At 37.5% G+C, this 18,040-nt stretch overlaps 1 protein-coding gene across 1 annotated transcript in view; it reads left to right on the forward strand.

The window, feature by feature from the left end:
* The first annotated feature begins 2,212 nt into the window (after positions 1–2,212).
* NSMAF (neutral sphingomyelinase activation associated factor) overlaps positions 2,213–18,040 on the forward strand; it is a 33,993-nt gene continuing 18,165 nt past the window's right edge. Inside the window, exons 1-13 of the mRNA XM_070940530.1 lie at positions 2,213–2,404; positions 5,390–5,479; positions 5,568–5,646; positions 5,737–5,801; positions 5,904–5,940; positions 7,641–7,691; positions 8,107–8,178; positions 10,233–10,280; positions 10,382–10,434; positions 12,502–12,631; positions 14,142–14,213; positions 14,743–14,851; positions 17,854–18,030. Coding sequence (XP_070796631.1) covers positions 2,352–2,404; positions 5,390–5,479; positions 5,568–5,646; positions 5,737–5,801; positions 5,904–5,940; positions 7,641–7,691; positions 8,107–8,178; positions 10,233–10,280; positions 10,382–10,434; positions 12,502–12,631; positions 14,142–14,213; positions 14,743–14,851; positions 17,854–18,030 — 1,036 coding nt within the window. The 5' untranslated portion in view covers positions 2,213–2,351. The remainder of the gene's footprint in view (positions 2,405–5,389; positions 5,480–5,567; positions 5,647–5,736; positions 5,802–5,903; positions 5,941–7,640; positions 7,692–8,106; positions 8,179–10,232; positions 10,281–10,381; positions 10,435–12,501; positions 12,632–14,141; positions 14,214–14,742; positions 14,852–17,853; positions 18,031–18,040) is intronic.

Consider the following 18,040-nt stretch of genomic DNA (forward strand, 5'->3'; position numbering starts at 1 on the left):
TCAGTGGCTAAGATGCTGAGTTTTTCGATCAAAAGGTCGGCAGTTCAGTGGTTCGAATCCCTAGTGCCACATAACAGGGTGAGCTCCCATTACTTGCCCCAACTTCTGCCAACCTAGCAGTTCAAAAGCATTTAAAAAATGTAAGTAGAAAAAACGGACCATCTTTGGTGAGAAGATAACAGAATGTGTACCTTTGGCCGGCCACATGACCACGGAGATGTCTTTGGACAGTGCTGGCTCTTCGCCTTTGAAACAAAGATGAGCACCAACCCATAGCGTCGGGAATGACTAGCACATATGTGCAAGGGGAATCTTTACCTTTTTTTTAGCTCAATAGTAATATGTATCCGAGATCTAGGTGTCCTGGTGGATACCACTTAAGTATGAGCCAACACTGTGCTGCAGCTGCCAAAAAAAGCCAGCATAATCCTAGACTGCATCAACAGAGAGATAATATCAAGATCATGAGAAGGGATAGTACTGCTCTATATTTCACTAGTGAGGCCAGACTTGGAATATTGTATCCAGTTCTAGTCACCAGATGTTGAGAGTGGAGAGAGAGTAGAAAGAGTGCAGAGAAGAACAACAAAGCAGGTTAATCTATATGGTGAAGGTCTAAGGAAACTAGTATGTTTATCCTAACAAAGAGAAGGCTTAGAAGGGGCATGATAACTGTCTTTCAATACTTGAAGGGCTGTCATGCTGGGAGGAGGGGGCTGATTTAATTTAAGTATTGGAGGACAGGACAAGAAATAATGGGTGGAAGCCAGGCACAGGAAAAGTCAACACGGAACCAAAGGAGAAACTTCATGGTAGTGAGAACAATTACTGCTTGCCTCCATAAGTTGTAGATGCTCCATTGCTGGAAATTTTCAAGAAAAGATTGGACAACCAATTGTCCAGGATGGAATAAGGACTCCTGTTTTGTATGGGGATTGGACCAGGGGTGAAATCCAGCAGGTTCTGGAGAACCGTTAGCAGAAATTTTGAGTAGTTTGGAGAACCAGAAAATACCACCTCTGGCTGGCTCCAGAGTGGGGTGGGAATGGGGATTTTGCAATATTCTTCCCCCAGGAGTGGGAAGGGAATGAGGATTTTGCAGTATCCTTCCCCTGTCATGCCCACCAAGCCACACCCACAGAACCGGTTGTAAAAAATTTGGATTTCACCACTGGATTGGACTAGCAGACCTCTAAAGTCCCTTCCAGCCCTATAATTCTAAAAGACTGACATCCAACTGGAGCAATGCACCTTACCTCTAGAATGATTATGTGAAAGCTTTGAGTTAGTAAACATAAATATGCAAATGTTAAGATGACAATATTTGGCTGCATCAAGTTCTTGAAACAAACACTTTTCAGAGGTCAGATAACAAAACTGACACTGCTCCTTGCTCATTCTTCTAGAGCAACCTGCACAGATCAAACAATGAATTAAAAATCTTCTTGGGCTGCAAATACCTGATATAGAGCCAACAGGAAGAACTATTATTCACCCCTCCCCCCCTAGATTTATATCCTGTTTTTCGTTCACCTCCACCATAAACTCACCTCTTATGGCTAATGGACTCGACCTCACTCCTAGATTTAATTTTTAACCACTATACCTCATTTGCCTATATCCTTTTAAATGTGTGCTAAGATGCCCATGGCTCAATTCCAGCTGCTCTGGCACCAGTTCAAGACCAAAGGAGGTGGGAGGGGGGAGGGGGAAGGCAGGGAAAAGCACAGCCACTTTTTTTCTTTTTGTCCTTTCCTGGGTTTTGCCTTTTTTTTTTTTCAAGACGATTTTCCTCCAGATGTATCGGATGACAACTTCCAGGAATACTGAGAGTTGTAATTCAAGCCTTTCGAAAGCTGCCTGTTTGGGGGATGAGGGGGGGATTCCATCAACTACAACATAACTTATTGTTATACTACACTCCGGGTGCGTAGGCACCCTGAACCGAGGTGGCTCTTAATTTTGCACCTTCTTTACACCCTCAGAAAATCTACTGTGAGTGCCCGAGTTCACAGGGAAAGAGAGGGCAAGAAAAAGCCGTCCAAAGCAAGTGGCCATAATAAGGCAGGGAGTTCCCGATTTTCCAGCCTTCGAAAGGCACATGCCTGTCACAAGGCAAATCTGGCGAAAGGAAAGCCGGCCCGGAAACGTGAGCGGGGAAAAAGTACATCTGGGCACCGCAAAGCGATCCCAACCAGCCGAGGGACCAGAGCCGACGCTCCTGCGGCCGTATAAATGGCCGGCGAGGGCTGCCTGCTGCTGGGCCCCTAGCGGCGAATCAAGTTTCTGCCTCTCGGCAAGTTCCTGGTGCAAAACAAGAGGCGCTGCGGAAGCAGGGTCGGGTCAGCTCCATGGCCTTCATTCGGAAGCGACGGCGAGAGCCGGACCTCTACTCCAAAGAGAGGTGGGTGAAACGCCCGGGGTTAGAGCCGAGCGCCCAGTTCCTCCGAAGGGAAGGCTGCGGCAATGCCAGGGAACCGGAGCAAACGCTCAGGAGTTGGGCCGCTCTGAACGCCGCCCCTCCGCCCGCGGTAGCGTCTCTCTGCTGGGGAAGCCGGAGAAAACCGAAAGTACTCCAGCTGCTCTCAAAGCGGCCGTGGAGCAGGGAGGGGAACCCTTCCCCAGCAGCCACCGAAATCGCTTTCTTGTTCATGGGGTGCAAAGAAGGGAGAGAACCGGGAATGATTGGGAGGGGGTGGGGAAGGGGCGTGAAAGAAGGGATTCCTAATCGGGGAATGTGTGTATGTGGTGTTGTTGTTGCTGCTGCTGCTTTTGCTTAAAACTAGCATATCATCAGCCTTCCTTGCGCTCTCCCGGTGCGCCCTATTGCGAGTCGTAATCTTGCAATGCGGAAGTGGCGTGGGGACTATTGTTTTGGGACACTGCGGCGTATGCGGCGAATTGTCCGTCCTCTTAAAGCTACAAAGGCTCCAATTCCAAAACACGCCAATTGGGACGTCGGGACGATTTACGATGAATTGCACGCGATGTTGAACATTCGTTCGATTAATATCCCTCCCTTAGCAATCCTGTTTCCCTCCGGATAAAATAGTAAAAACATGCATCACGCTTTTTTACTCTTTTGGTGTAGCCAACAAGATTTACTGTTGCATACCAACCACAGGCTCCTTTAATTAAACAAATTACGGTTTTATCAAAGCAATTTGTTGGATTGTTCTGAAGGCGATGGGATTAAACTAAACTCTGGGTATCTTGATTCCTGTTTGTGGTAGTGCAGTTGAACCAATGAATAGAAAAGAGTATAACTCTGGCAACTTTAGTTTCTATATGTCGATCTCCTTCAGTTTTGTCTTAGAGTTGATTTTGGAATAATGAAGAATGTTATGGAGTGTTTTATTATGTAGTATGTTTTTCTTATTATTAACTGGAGTCCATTTCTATACACTCGGTATAAACTCTTCCAAACAGGAATTTTGGGCCTGAGGCAAGGAAAAAAACAAAAGAATAACCAACCAGAATTGTAAATTCTGAACAAGTTAGAAAACTTTTAAAAATAAATGCTTTTAAAAAATGTAATAATTTAGCTATCCACAGTTCATATTGATCTAAATTCCTGAAATTGGTAAAATTTCACAAACAAAAATATGAATCCATGAAGATTTAGATGGAATTAAAATAAGTTTACAAGAGGCATAAATGTGAGCTTTAATTTTAAGAGGATCCAGATTACATCATATTCCTCTTGGGAACATTTGTCATTTTCCTTCTGTCACTACTTCTGTTTTGTTCTTACTGTTCTGCATTAAGGCGGAAAAGGCAAAATTCTTTAACTTTTAATTACCTTTTTAGAAAATGGAAGTAGAGACAAAAATATAGCAGACCCAAATAGAAATTAGTAAGATTTATGCAGAAAACAAAATGAATCAAACTCCTTTAGATCTACTTTCTCTAACACCTGTAAAAGGTAATGTGAAAATTTGCCTTATTTTCACCCTAAAATTACACAAAATAGACTTTATTCATCACCATTCTCCCAGATTAAAAATAAGGAAACTAAAGTTAAATCCGGTGCAAAGTTGTTATGTCAACATCCTTAAGCAGTGAACATTACCTACAGATAGTTCTCAATTTACGATCGCAATTGAGCCCAACATTACAGTCATAAGTCGAGGCACCCAGTGACCGGAAGTAATTTTCTGATTACTATGTAGCATTGAAAATATTTATATTCACTATGTGAAATCATCTATGAAAGCCTTTCTTAGCTATTCATACAAACTGCATCCTTCAAAAAGAATGCAGACTTGTTTCCGTTATTAATTACATAAGAAAAGCAGGACAGTGGAACAGTGGAATACTCCTTGAAGAATAAACTACTAGAAAAAATAAAATTTCTCAATTATCTTTTAGGCTGAATCAGTAATTAACTGGAAATTTTTTAAAGACTGCTACATTATTGCTTATTGGTGTTACAAAAATATTTTTGTTTTTTTTCTTAAATGGATACTTTTAAAATTTATGCATCCATTTAGAAGTTAAAATCAATGTTGCAGTTTTTTCCTAATGTTGCTGGTTTTTCCCAGTGGGGTAAGAAAAAAGCACTTCATTTGGGGAAAAAGATGCAAGTAAAATTTGTTACGATTATCCAAATATTAAACATTTCCAACATTAAACATATTTTTTGGTTATTACTGTTGGATGTATATTTTTCTGTTTTGTATTTTATTCCTATTGATAAAACACAATAAAAAAAAGATCATCTAAAATTTCTTCCCCTTGGATTGTTTACAAAATATTATGCTGTGTGTGCCAAGTATCCTTAGTAATCAGATTTGCTTTCTGATCTGAAACTAAAGCACTTCCAACATGTGGTTTCTTAAAGTGGATGACTTTCACTTCCATGTCTAATTATTTCCACTGCCAAACTACTTTTAACTTTTAGCCAGAAGCTGCCTTCTTAGAACGCATCTAGTCTGCTTTTCGTGGCTGTAAGTCATGACAGTTGTAAAACTATCACCTTTTTTTGTGTGTGATGGTTGTAAATCAAATGCCACAGTTGTAAAGTGGCTGCTGCAGTAATTAAGCAAATGCCATAGATGTTAAGTGATGTTATGGGTGCAGTTTTTCCACAAACCTTTCAGCAAACTCTTATAAAATATGCTCACGTGATTGTGGGATACTGCTGTAAAAGTGGCCCAGTTACCAAGTGAAGTTTAGTCATGTGACTCCCAGAGGGTGAATTGCTGAATCCAGGTCCTAAGCCTGGATTCAGGTTTAGGGCCTGGATCACTGAGGTACATCCTTTGTATCTTTGAATGGTTGCTAAGTGACTGTTCATAAATGGAGGGCCATCTGTAATGCATATTAATAGCAAAGCACAGAGTTCCATTAACACATTATTTTGTTTTTTTTTATTATTTACTTCTAGATTTTCCTTATTACTCCTTAATCTGGAAGAATACTACTTTGAACAACATACAGCTAATTACATTTTAAAGAAAGATGGCAAGGGAATAAGGTATTACACTCTTTCATAAAAGGGAAAACACTAATATTGTGCTGTATCAAAATTCTGCAATAACTTTCTAATGTCTTCTAATGCTTAGGAAAATTAAAGGATCATTTAAAATTTGCTCAAAATCAGTGATATTTGAGCCTGATGAAATAAGCCACCCCATTATTAAGGTAAGTAGATGACTAAGTAATACCAAGAATTTTGGTTGGTTTTAACATCAAACTCAAATGAAATTTTCTTTTTTCTGTGAATTCACATAGATTCCTTTGAGAGATTGTATTAAAATTGAAGCGCCAGAAGATAGTGGGAATTATTCCTTTACAAGGTAAATGCTTTTAAAGATATGTTAAAGACATATTTGTTTAATATTAACACAACTGAATAGTGTGATAATTTTATTTTCTTTTTCCCCAAATCTGTGTTTTAGTGATAATTCTGGGCAGATTGCTATTTTATCTACTCAAGTAAGTAATGAATAATCTAAAAGTCCTTGTTTAAATGTAATTTTTAAATTAAAATGCAAATTCTTGTGACTTCGAAAGATTTTTCAGAGTTTTGCCATGATCTCTGAAAAGGCTTCTAATTCAGATCAAGCTCCATTTGTTATCAAATTTGTATTTTGCCAAGACAGTTTTGAAACTTCCATTCATAATTCATACTGTAAGTGACAGTGGAAAAATTACTCCAGGAGCAATGCTTAATGATGATATATTGGTTAACACTGCAGAGATAAATCAGATTTCTGTTTCTGCTGTATAAACGTAAGGGATATAAGAGATTTGTCAAATAATAAGCATAAAAATGCATAAGGACGGTCAATGAGGGTATGTAGTATGACAATAGGTGACTTCAACTCTGCCATTAGTACAACAGTGCTACAGTGGAACATAAATCATGATGCTCATAAGATAAGCGCCCCTGGTTGAACACAGATTGAACAAACTTGATTTATGTCAAAAGTGTGGATTCACACGACACTGTCTGAAAAAACTCTCAACTTTGAACAGCAAAGATTTTTCTGTGCCCCAGACTCATTAGCTTAGGGAGGCAAAACATTTTTATCATAAATCTTTGCACAAGCAAATATTTGTTTTAAGTTCTTCAAAGCAGAATCAGAGAAAAGTAACAAATGGTATTAAGAAAAAAAGATGAGCTCTGATAGCTGATGTAAAATGGATATAAAATGGATAAAGGATGACATCAGTCTGCATGATTAAGAAGTTCATAGGCAATGGGGAAGAAAATATTTTTATTTTCTTCACTCAGGAAAAGATAAACAGCATGCTTGGCATGTAAGAAGTAAAATAATGCTGAAGAGGAAATAACGGGAAGCTCAGATAAGATCATGAAGCCAAAGAGTATTTCTAGGACAATAAAGATCAGAATGTACCAGAATATCAAATATTCTCTTCAGTCAAGATCAGAATATTTAAAGCAATGCACTTCCTAACCCTGGTGGTACTATATGGCTGAGAAAGTTGATGGATGGCTTTTAATTGCATATTTGATTATTAAGAGTATCATGGGCTAAAAGAGTCAGTCAATTAGTCCTGGAAGAAAAAAAAGTAGTGAGACAATGATTAATAAGCAAAAACTCTGCAGATGATGGACTAGAAAAAATAACTGCTTTGCATGATTGGGGAAAATGAAAAAAGAGGAAGACAATGGAGAAGAAAAAAGGATCAGGAATATAATTTGAATGCCCCTAAAAGAACAATAACTATGATTTGCTCGTATGCATAGAAAATGGCTGGCTGGGTAATTCTGGGAGTTGAAATCCACTCATCTTAGAGTTGCTGAGGTTGAGAACACTGCAATAGAGAAACAACAAAATGGAGGATGTTTGTCCATAAAATCACTGGGATTTGTGTCTAACAATGTCACTAACTTTTAAATAAAGGCAAAGTTAAATTAGGGTCACAGTGAAATATCACCTTACAATTTTGATTTGGTTTTTGTAAAAAAAAACCTATTTTAAAATTAAAATGTAATTTTCATTTAAAATGAAGAGAAAAGATTTAGGAACATGATGTGAGGTTGAACTTTCTGAACAGTTGCTATCCTTTATTCATACTTTATAAGCTTACCTGCATTTCTGATAATATCCAATAGCTACAGTATATTACAAAAAATAAGTACTAAACATCCTTATTCTTTTCTAAAGGCTTTTCTCACTAAAGAACAAAATATCATCGCACCCTTTAAAACGGAAAGAGTAAGTATATACTCTTCCATTCAAAGAAAAAAAAATGGAATGTTATGTAACTATATGCTTTGTCTCTGAAAAAAATATCTTTGTAAAAAAATAACTTTGTTAGTGTTTAAACATAATCTTATTTTTAATTTAAAAGTATTACAGTGCCTTTTAACAGTTTAGGATATGAACTGTTAAGTAAAATTGTATGTGAAATATACAAAAAATGTTTGATGTCATCAAAAAAAAGAGTAATAAGAAACTGGAGATAGAATACAGCAGGTGGATTAGAGTATCGGAAATAACAGGGATTAAATCTTGAATTTGTTTGCATGGAATATAGATGTTAAACTAGACCCTTTCGTAGTTTGAAGGGGTTGTGTGTGGTTTGACTACACTGAGTTGTAATATAATTTTAATTCTCTCTTTTTGCCAGGGTCAAACTAAATATGTATTTGAACTGGATGTTGCTGGAAAAGTCGAAGATGTCATACAAACACTTCATCAAGTATGAATAGTTGTTGGTTTTATTACTGCCTGTAGCATGGGATTTGTTTCAAATATTTGAAACAATTAACAAATGGCTAATTCTTTTTTCTTTTTTATTTTACATGGTAGTCCTGGATTAAATGTGGCTAATCAGTTATTACGCAATCCTGCTGACTGCCTCTGCAATCCCATAGAGCAGGGGTTCTCAAACTTTTTAAACAGGGGGCCCATTCATGGTCCTTCAGACTGTTGGGCGGCCGGATCGGCTGGGTGCGTGTGGCTAGGTGGTCATGTGACTAGGTGGGTGTGGCCAATTTAACAGTCCATTGAACAATGCACACAAATTAAACTTTAATTTGTTTTGTTCCTGGGAGTGTTTTACTTGCTTTTGTTTGCACGTTGTTCTTTTGGTTGCCTTTTCTTTTTACTAGATTGTTTTTTCAGTTGTTTAGGAGTCTAGTAGTCCACTTCAAGAAACTGTTTTGCAGCAATTCTTCTCAGTCCCAAGAAGCGTGAGAAATCTCTCTCTTTCTCTCTCCCTGTCTCTCTCTCTCTCTCTCCCTCTTTCTTTCTCTCTCCCTTTCTGCCTCCCTCTCTTTCTTTCTTTCTTTCTTTCTTTCTTTCTTTCTTTCTTTCTTTCTTTCTTTCTTTCTTTCTTTCTTTCTCCCTCTCTTTCTCCCTCTCTTTCTGTCTCTCCTTCCTTCTCTTTTTCTTTCCCTTTCTCTCCCTCTATCTCTATCTTCTGGAGGTGGGGGAGATGAAAAATGGGCCGTTTTCGCCCATTTTTTTCACCACCTTCCCCCCCCACCTCCAGAGGTATTCTACAGGCCAAAACCAGGCAAAAATGACTCATTTTTTGGCAAAAAACGGGCCGTTTTCACCCTTTTTTTGCCTCCTTTAACCCCCACCCCCATCCAAGTCGCAGGCCCTCCCTTGCCCACCCGCACCCTTCGGCCTTAGCTTTGCGACAGCAACGTGTAGTGAGGATTGAACCATTGAAATGAACAGAAGTGGAAAGTGTGGCTGGACAGTGGAAGATAAGGCGACGGCTGGAAGAGGCCTCCCCAGGGCCCCCATCAGCCAGGAAAAGCCAGCTATGCAGGAAGTGGCTGGGAGGAGAGGGACGAGGGGTGGAGTTTAGCCCACCACTCCGCAGGCCGGATAAATTGGGTTGGCGGGCCGCATCCGGCGCCTGGCCATTGTTTGAGGATGCCTTCCATAGAGCAATCTCTGGTGCAGATGCTGTTGAAAATTAGTAGACATGTACAAAACCACATTTCTAGGCAATCAAACAAAAGAGAAGTTTATATTGGTTTCTTTTTTTTTCCATTTGTAGCAGTCATGAGTATATCTCTGCTTAGAAAATCTGTGCTTACTAATCATGAACTAGTAGCAGCACCTAGCCAACTTTGAGTGATTTTGAAAGGCTTAGCAAGAATGTGGCCTGATTTGTATTTATGGGCTTTACTGGAAAACTGAATAACATTACAGAAGAAGGCAATGTCAAAATCATTTCATATCTCTGGATATGAAGGAATCTACATGTATATAGGCACCAGAGTCAAACTTGAATCAAGGGAAGCATTGCTGCTGAGAATAATACTGATTGAGACAAAATTATTATGAATGCACGCGTATGGATAGATGTATAAAAATCTTGGTAAAGTTAAATTTGTTAAGAATCTATATCAAGAATTGACCTTTCATTAAGTGTAGGAGATTTTTTATTTACTGTGGTATTCTTTTGGGAGCTTCTGCTACAGTTCTGAAATTTTTATCATTTCAAAATGGTGATTAAGTAGGCTTATAGGTTTCAGTGTTATTGGGGGCTTTTAATATAAAAAGGGGATCCTGGGGGAATACATGTGGCTCTAAAGCCATGAATTGTGACTCTTGATCTATAATTTTATATATGGATATATATGTCTGTTGTGATGCAAATCCATAGATAAAAATGGATATAATGTAAAATTGGTAATTCTGACAGAAGTCTTGCCTGTATCTGTGGCCTTCAAATCCCTTATATCTGGGAAAACTTCTAAATTTCATTTGATTTCTTCTGTTTTTTAACAGTTATACAGAGCATCACACTTGGACAAGCTAGGGGACCAGGCTGCTATGGTAAATATGTACTAAAGATGCAGTATTAATGGAGGGATTAATGTGACAATCCTATTTGCATTAAAAATTTAAAGCTGTTTATTGTTATTATTTTAAATCAGATAACTGCTATTCTACAGTCACGTTTGGCCAGAACATCATTTGATAAGAACAGGTATGTTGGTTCAGGAAACATCTCATCTTTTCACTCTTAGTTTCTAAAAAAAATTAACTTTTTTTTTTTTATTGCAAAAGTTTTACAATTACATTTTCACCCCTTTTTTTTCACCCCCCCACCTCCCTCCCCAAACTTCCCATCCTCCCTAACCCTCCCTAACCCTCCCCCCCCCCAGACTTCCCTATTATGTACTCATAACTAATAACACTGATATATAAACTTGAACCCATCCCTCCCCTTATATAATTTTTCCTCTTTTTCTCTTTACATTAAGCTATTTCTAATACATTATTTTCAAATAAAAGCTATTTGATACTTTCTAGTTTGATATTTGTTCTGAACATATTCTATCCACCTTTTCCATTCCCATTCATAAGTCTCTTGTGAACAATCCTTTAAATATGCTGAAATCTTCGCCATCTCTGCAAAACTAGCCATCTTCAAAGTCCATTCCTCGATAGTAGGCAAAGCTTCATTCTTCCAGTATTTACCTATCAACAATCTTGCTGCTGTTATCATATACAGTATTAGTTTTATTTCACCCCGTGTAAAACCCTTAACTATACCCAATAAAAACAATTGTGGAGAAAATTGAATTTTTTTCTTCAAAACATTCTGCATAACCCACCATATTTTTATCCAAAAAACCTTAACTTTCCTACAGGTCCACCAAACATGATAATACGTAGCATCCAAACATTCGCATCTCCAACATTTTGGCTGAACATTAGGGTACATACATGACAACTTTTTAGGATCTAAATGCCATCTATAAAACATTTTATAAAAATTTTCCCTCAGGTTCTGCGACTGTGTAAATTTAACATTCTGAACCCAAATTTTTTCCCATGTTTCCAGCATCACTGATTCTTCAAAATTTTGTGCCCACTTAATCATACAATCAAAAAAAATTAACTTGATTAGGAAAATATGAAAAGCAAAGAGTAGATCAGCAATGGGAATCTATGTGTTGCCTAATACTGATTTGCAATGTTTTATCTATTTATATATGTTTATCTTACTCTGCTGAATTCTGAATTTTTGAATCACTTATTTCTGTGACAAAATAAAGATAACCAAAGAAGTCTAAAATATGCTTGGAGACCCCCGTTGTTTGTTCACATTTTATTCTTCTGCATTCAGATAGAAAGGGAAACAAATCTTGCTCTCACCACATTGTCCTTGGCAAAGACTTTGTTATTTTGGTCTTAGCTCTCTTGAAATGTTTTTGCAAATGTGTTCAGTTTTTAGGTGGCTATACTGTTCTGCCCCAGCTACGGAACCCAAGAAATGTAGCACACACAAAACTCCGAACAACTCCGTTTACTACAAACACAGTCTTTTTCAAATGCAGGCTATTACTAAAAATGTCCTTAACAGCCTGCCAGAAATTCCAAAGATTAGATAAAGGCTTACAATAGTTGGCAATTAGCCCAGAAACCAGGTTTGCAAGGAAAATTCACTCTCAAATGCTCAACGAACGACCAGACGAACACACATTGTTTCCTGCAAGGTTTGCCAGCTGCATGCAAACTTAAATAGGCTAAGGGAGTGGCCAATTAGCCCCAAGCCTTACTCTCGAGGAGACCTCCTCCTGAGTAACCATTTCTGCCTTTTAGCAGCTCTGCGTGCTCGTGCATTGAGAAGAGGCTTCTCCACTTCACTCTCTTCACTTGAAGGAGTCTCTGGAGGATCTGAAGGCCCTGGCTGAATCTCTGCCTCTGGCACCACATTTCTTCAGCCTCCTCGCTGTCCGACTTGAGCGCCAGCTGCACAGGCTGCTGGCATAACACCACACCAGCCTCGTTGTCGTCAGGATCAGCCACAATCTGCGCAGGCCACTGGCGGGCCACAACATATACTCTCTGATATGCTAAGCAGCAAAAATTTCACGCTTTTACAATATAGTCAGTACTGTAGAATAGATTTCATACTGGTTGTTATAAAATATATAAAGTAGTAAATATTATATTCTAAAAGTATGTGTAAAGGTGTGATAGAAAACTGATGTTTTGGTAAAGAAATAGAAATTTACACTGAGCATTCTCTTCGTTATTCAAATAGATTTCAGAATGTTTCTGAAACGCTGCATATGGAATGTAAAGCGGAAATGGTCACTCCATTAGTAACTAATCCAGGGCATGTATGCATCACTGATGCAAACTTGTATTTCCAGCCTCTCAATGGCTATCCTGTGAGTAACTTGCATTTTCTAATCTAATCTAATTTAAAACCTTGATAAGTGTACTAACAAAATGTTCTCCAAATGTATACAATGTATTCTTCAGTTTGGCCCTCGAATCAAATCATACAGTTCAGTGTCCAATGAGTTCTGCTTTTAATGCAAATCAAACAATCCTGTCGTTTTCTAATAGGTGCTATATTTCTCCAGGCTGAGGAAATCTAATTTCAGCTTAAGGCTGCTTTTTAAAAATATCCATGCTCTAAATAAGGATAACAATATTTAAGCACACATACAAGTACTGCCCAGTTAGTACACTACCCTAGTCTTGGGTCATTTCCTAATTGGTGACTTATGGCATTGTCATCCAACTATTGTTGTGTCTAAGTAGCAACAAAGATGTCAGACGTCTATGACTTCATTATAGCTCAAATGATGCCACGAAGATGGTATGAATTAATAAATGGAAAATGGCCTTAATGGCTATTCTGTTACACACTGATGATTCTGGGAAACACAAGAATTGGAGTGCTTTGGCTTACATATGTGGATTTCCATTGGTATTTGAGATCTATCTGGTTTTTCTGCTGTAGTTTTTTTTTTTTTTTAATTTGATTTATATGCCGCCCTTCTCCGAAGACTCAGGGCGGCTTACAATGTGCTCAGCAATAGCCTTCATCCTTTTGTATATTTATACAAAGTCAGCTTATTGCCCCCACAAACTGGGTCCTCATTTCACCTACCTTAGAAAGGATGGAAGGCTGAGTCAACCTTGAGCCTTGGCGAGATTCGAACCCTGCAGTAATTGCAGGCAGCTGGTCTTAATAAGCTTAATAACAGGGTGCCTTAAACCCCTGTACTACCAAGGCTCTTGGTAGTTAAGCTAAATACTTCTATATGTTGTCAAAGTTCCATACTATGTCAGTTAATTAAGAAAGTCAAAATGTTCTTCAAACTAGAAAGTAGATTGATATATTTCCTTGTGGGAAGCCATGGTATTTTCTGCTCACTTGTGTATGTTTAATTATATTACACAAAGTTTCTATAATGTGAATCTGTCCTTAACATCAAGAAGTTGGCTTAATTTTTAATTAGCTTCCACAGATAACAAATAGCTGGCTATTTTCAGAACACATACAGATTACTGAACAATCTCAGAAGTTGCCTCTCCAAATTAAGATAATTGACCTATCCTTTTTTTAAAAAAATCCCAACAATCTTTCAAAATGGTCTTTTTTGGATGTAATTTAATTTAATTTAATCTTAATTTTATTGGATTTATATGCCGCCCTTTCTCCACAAGGACTCAGGGCGGCTCACAGCAATAAGCAACAACAAGTCCAAATTAAAATTCAAACAATAAAAGAATCTAAAATTCCCATTAAAACCCCTTCAGTCCAGGATGAATGTAACGTTGAGACTCACTGTCGATAAAGTGCTAAAGGAGAAAATGCATCTTCTATCTGGAACATGTGACTAAAACTGGAAGAAATGTGTCATCTTTTGACTTCTTTCCTTATAGAAACCTGTGGTACAAGTGACGCTGCGTAGTGTCAGACGCATCTATAAAAGAAGGCATAGCCTGTCACCTTTGGTAAGATAATGCTTTCTTTTGATCCTTGGTATCATAGATGTGCTTCATGGGTTTAAATTTAGCCATTTCAATTCCTGAGGGAACAAGTGTTACACAGTATGAAATCTCTCTGGACTTGGTGGAGCCTATTTCACACAACTGATACAAAGTTACCTTTGGATTGAATTTCCTAGCAGTTAGTTTATAGAAAACAGTTGAACAGTTGAATACATTATATAATCATAGGGGTTTTTTTTTTTCTTTTAAAGTGTATTTCTTTGTGGAAAGCTAGATTATTGCTTTGATCTTGGAAGTATTTTTGTAGTGATAAAGGCAATAATTTAAATAGTACAAAGTGACTAGTAAAAATAAATTAATTGCAATGATTTTTGTGCTATAAAAATAATGTAGACATCACTTTTTCTATTGTGAAAATAATAAGAATTGGATATCTATGCTTAACATCTGCTATATGGATCCTGGTTAATTCAGTAAATTTGTTAAATTTATTACATGTCATTTTTATCTTTTTTTTTTTTTAATTTTCAAGGGTCTGGAAGTATTTTGCACCGAGAATGATTTATGCTCAGACATCTATTTGAAATTCTACAACACTGAGGACCGAGATAATGTCTTTTTCTACGTATCAACATATTTAGGTTTCAACAACAATTCTAATAAATTATGTGTGTGTGTGTGTGTGTGTGTGTGTGTGAATCTGACTAACTTCAGCTTTTTGAATAGATTTAGCTTTTATAGAAGATTGGAAGTATTGCATAGAAAAAGAGCTCTATTGTTTTGTGGAGAAACTTAGTACCATCTTTAAGTTTAAAGAGCCTTGGTAGTACAGTGGTTTAAGGCACCCTGTTATTAAGCTGGTTATTAAGACCAGCTGCCTGCAATTACTGCAGGGTTCGAATCTCACCAAGGCTCAAGGTTGACTCAGCCTTCCATCCTTTCTAAGGTAGGTAAATTGAGGACCCAGTTGTGGGGGCAATAAGCTGACTTTGTATAAATATACAAAAGGATGAAGGCTATTGCTGAGCACATTGTAAGCCGCCCTGAGTCTTCGGAGAAGGGCGGCATATAAATCAAATTAAAAAAAAAAAGTTTGTATGAATAGCAGAAGAAAGCCATTGAAAGGTGAGAATCGTGCAAAGAGAGTTCTATATCTTCTGTATGTTACCATTTGATAATATCATTCTCTATATAATCAGAAGAGCATATAAGGTAGGAAAATATGCAATTTGGGGCAAATAACAAAGATTAGGTATATATTTTGGTTAAGGTTCCATTACCTATGGCTTTTTCTCCAATATTTTTAAAAAAAAAAATACTCTTAGCCAATAATATTTAGATTGGCTGGCAGATAAAATTATGGAATGTATTAACTACCCAATTTACTTGAAACTTCAAATAACAGAGTTTACGTGTTTTTGTCATAGTAGTCATCACAGGCATAAACCCAGTACTTAGCACTTAAATTATATACTGCTTCACAGTGCTTTACAGCCCTCTCTAAGCGGTTTACAGAGTCAGCATATTTCCCCCAACAGTCTGGTTCCTCATTTTACTGACCTTGGAAGGATGGATGGCTAAGTCAACCTTGAGCCGGTCAGGATTGGAGAAATTGAACTCCTGGCAGTGAGCAGAGTTAGCCTGCAATACTGCATTCTAACCTGTATGCCACCACGACTCTTACTATGTAACTATAATAGTAACTACTATATATATATTTTCTCTGCTGGACTTTTATGCCTAGTTTTTAATTTTGTTTTTCTTAGAAAAAATACTGCTGAAGACTTTGTAAACTAGTAAAAACTGAATTTAAATGAATTTGGAAGCCCAACATTAACAAAAGAGCATGGATAGAATACAAACAGTAGACCTGTACAACATTTCAGAAGTAACATAGAAAAGGTGGTTCAGAATGTGCAACTCTCTAAAACAGTCAGTTTTTTTCCCTGCAGTTACACAGCTGCCTTATGTAGCTGCCATGTGATACATGTAGTCCTCAACTTAAGACCACAATTGTGACCAAAACGTACATTGTGCTAAGTGAAGCGGTAATTAAGTGAATTATACCTGACTTTACAAGTCTCTTTGCTGTGAATCAATATGGCTGTTAAATAAATCACATGTTTGTTAATGAATACAGCTCCCCCCCCCCATTGCCCTTGCTTGTTGGAAAATTGCAACTGGCGATCACATGACCCCAGGATGCTGCAGCCTTAATAAATGCATGCTAATTCCTAAACTCCCAAACTTTGATCAAATGACTGCAGGGATGATATGACAATAGTAAGTGCAAGGACTGGTCATAAATCACTTTATTCATCGCAACTTTGAATGGTTGCTAAACAAATGGTCATACTCTGAGGACTATCTGCATTGGGAAAATATGGTGATTTAAAAAGAAACAAGTGACAGATTTTTACCGGTTTCTTGGAACCGAATGCAAAGCATCGCATATCTCTTATAAGCTAATGACAAAATTCAGCAAGCCAAGCCAAATCATAAATGTAGTAGTATTAGAATAACTCAGCAATACCAGCAACACTTGTGCCTGCAGCAATGTTTTCTCTTATATAATAATCTTTGTATTTGCCTATCTTTGAATCTCAGACCGTATGCCTAAAAAACAAAGTGGAACATGAAACACACCTATAGTTAATTTGCATGAAATCTACCATAACTTTCCCACAGGAAATTTGTTTTTAAGAGGCAGCAACGTATCTACCAGGAAGGCAGGCATAAAGTTCGGAGAAATCTTCATCTATGCAGAAGAAGAAGTTGAACAGAGCCCATAGCAGCTCTTTAGTGCTTTGTCATGGTTGCAGGAGCTGTGGCTTTGCTCCAACATTTGATCTGATTTCAGTCAATACTGTTGGGAAAATTTTAATAATGCAACCATGCTGGTTCCTGACACAGCACTTGAAACCTTACAATGGATTAATTCTAATACAGATCTTGAGAGACATGCAAAGCCTGAAACTTGAGCTCAGAATATTTAGTACATTATCACAAATGACGTTGAAAGATAGGGCAGTTATGTACGATGTAATCCAAAATCAAATGAGGTATGAGCATGGTCAGTGGAGTACTAAAAGACAAGTCTAGTTTGGATTAAGAGCAGCGCATCAAAATGTGTGTAGGGTCAGGATAAAGAAGGATAAAATCCTTAAAAGATTAAACAAAATATAATAATTATATAACTTATTTTATTCCCATCATATTATATTAATTTTGTATATTTTAATGCAGGCACCTTCTCCATCATCACCCATCCCAAGATTCTCATTGTCAGCTTTTTTGTCATGAAATTTCCATGGAAGGCAACAGTTTAGAAGACAATTATTTAAAAAAAGTAGTGGAGGATTGCTCTTAATAATTGCTCATTTTTATATTAGAACATAGACATATATAGAATAGGGATGGCAAGATAATTATTTCGTGGGGAATAGCTTCACCCATTTCTCATAAATCTGAATACTTGCTGTCATACCTGCCTTATCGAATCAATGATGAATGATTGCTCTATAAGCATTGTGGGATAGAAATTCAGCCTAATTTCTAATTGCAATTAAGGTTCCTTGGAGAGCCTTAATTGCAAATTACATTAATTTCTTATTTGCATTCTGCCACATTTTCTGTATTCTAGAAAATCATATTACGGAGCACACCGCGGAAAGCTACATGTTACAATGGCAACGAGGGCATCTCTCAAACTACCAATACCTTCTTCATCTCAATAATCTGGCTGATCGGAGCTGCAATGATCTTTCCCAGTACCATGTCTTTCCATGGATCATAGCAGATTATTCTAGTTCAGAACTAGGTAAGACTTC

Source organism: Pituophis catenifer, unplaced genomic scaffold, assembly GCF_029215685.1.
Source record: "Pituophis catenifer annectens isolate HBS135680 unplaced genomic scaffold, rPitCat1.0.hap2 SCAF_3, whole genome shotgun sequence".
Taxonomy (NCBI): domain Eukaryota; kingdom Metazoa; phylum Chordata; class Lepidosauria; order Squamata; family Colubridae; genus Pituophis; species Pituophis catenifer.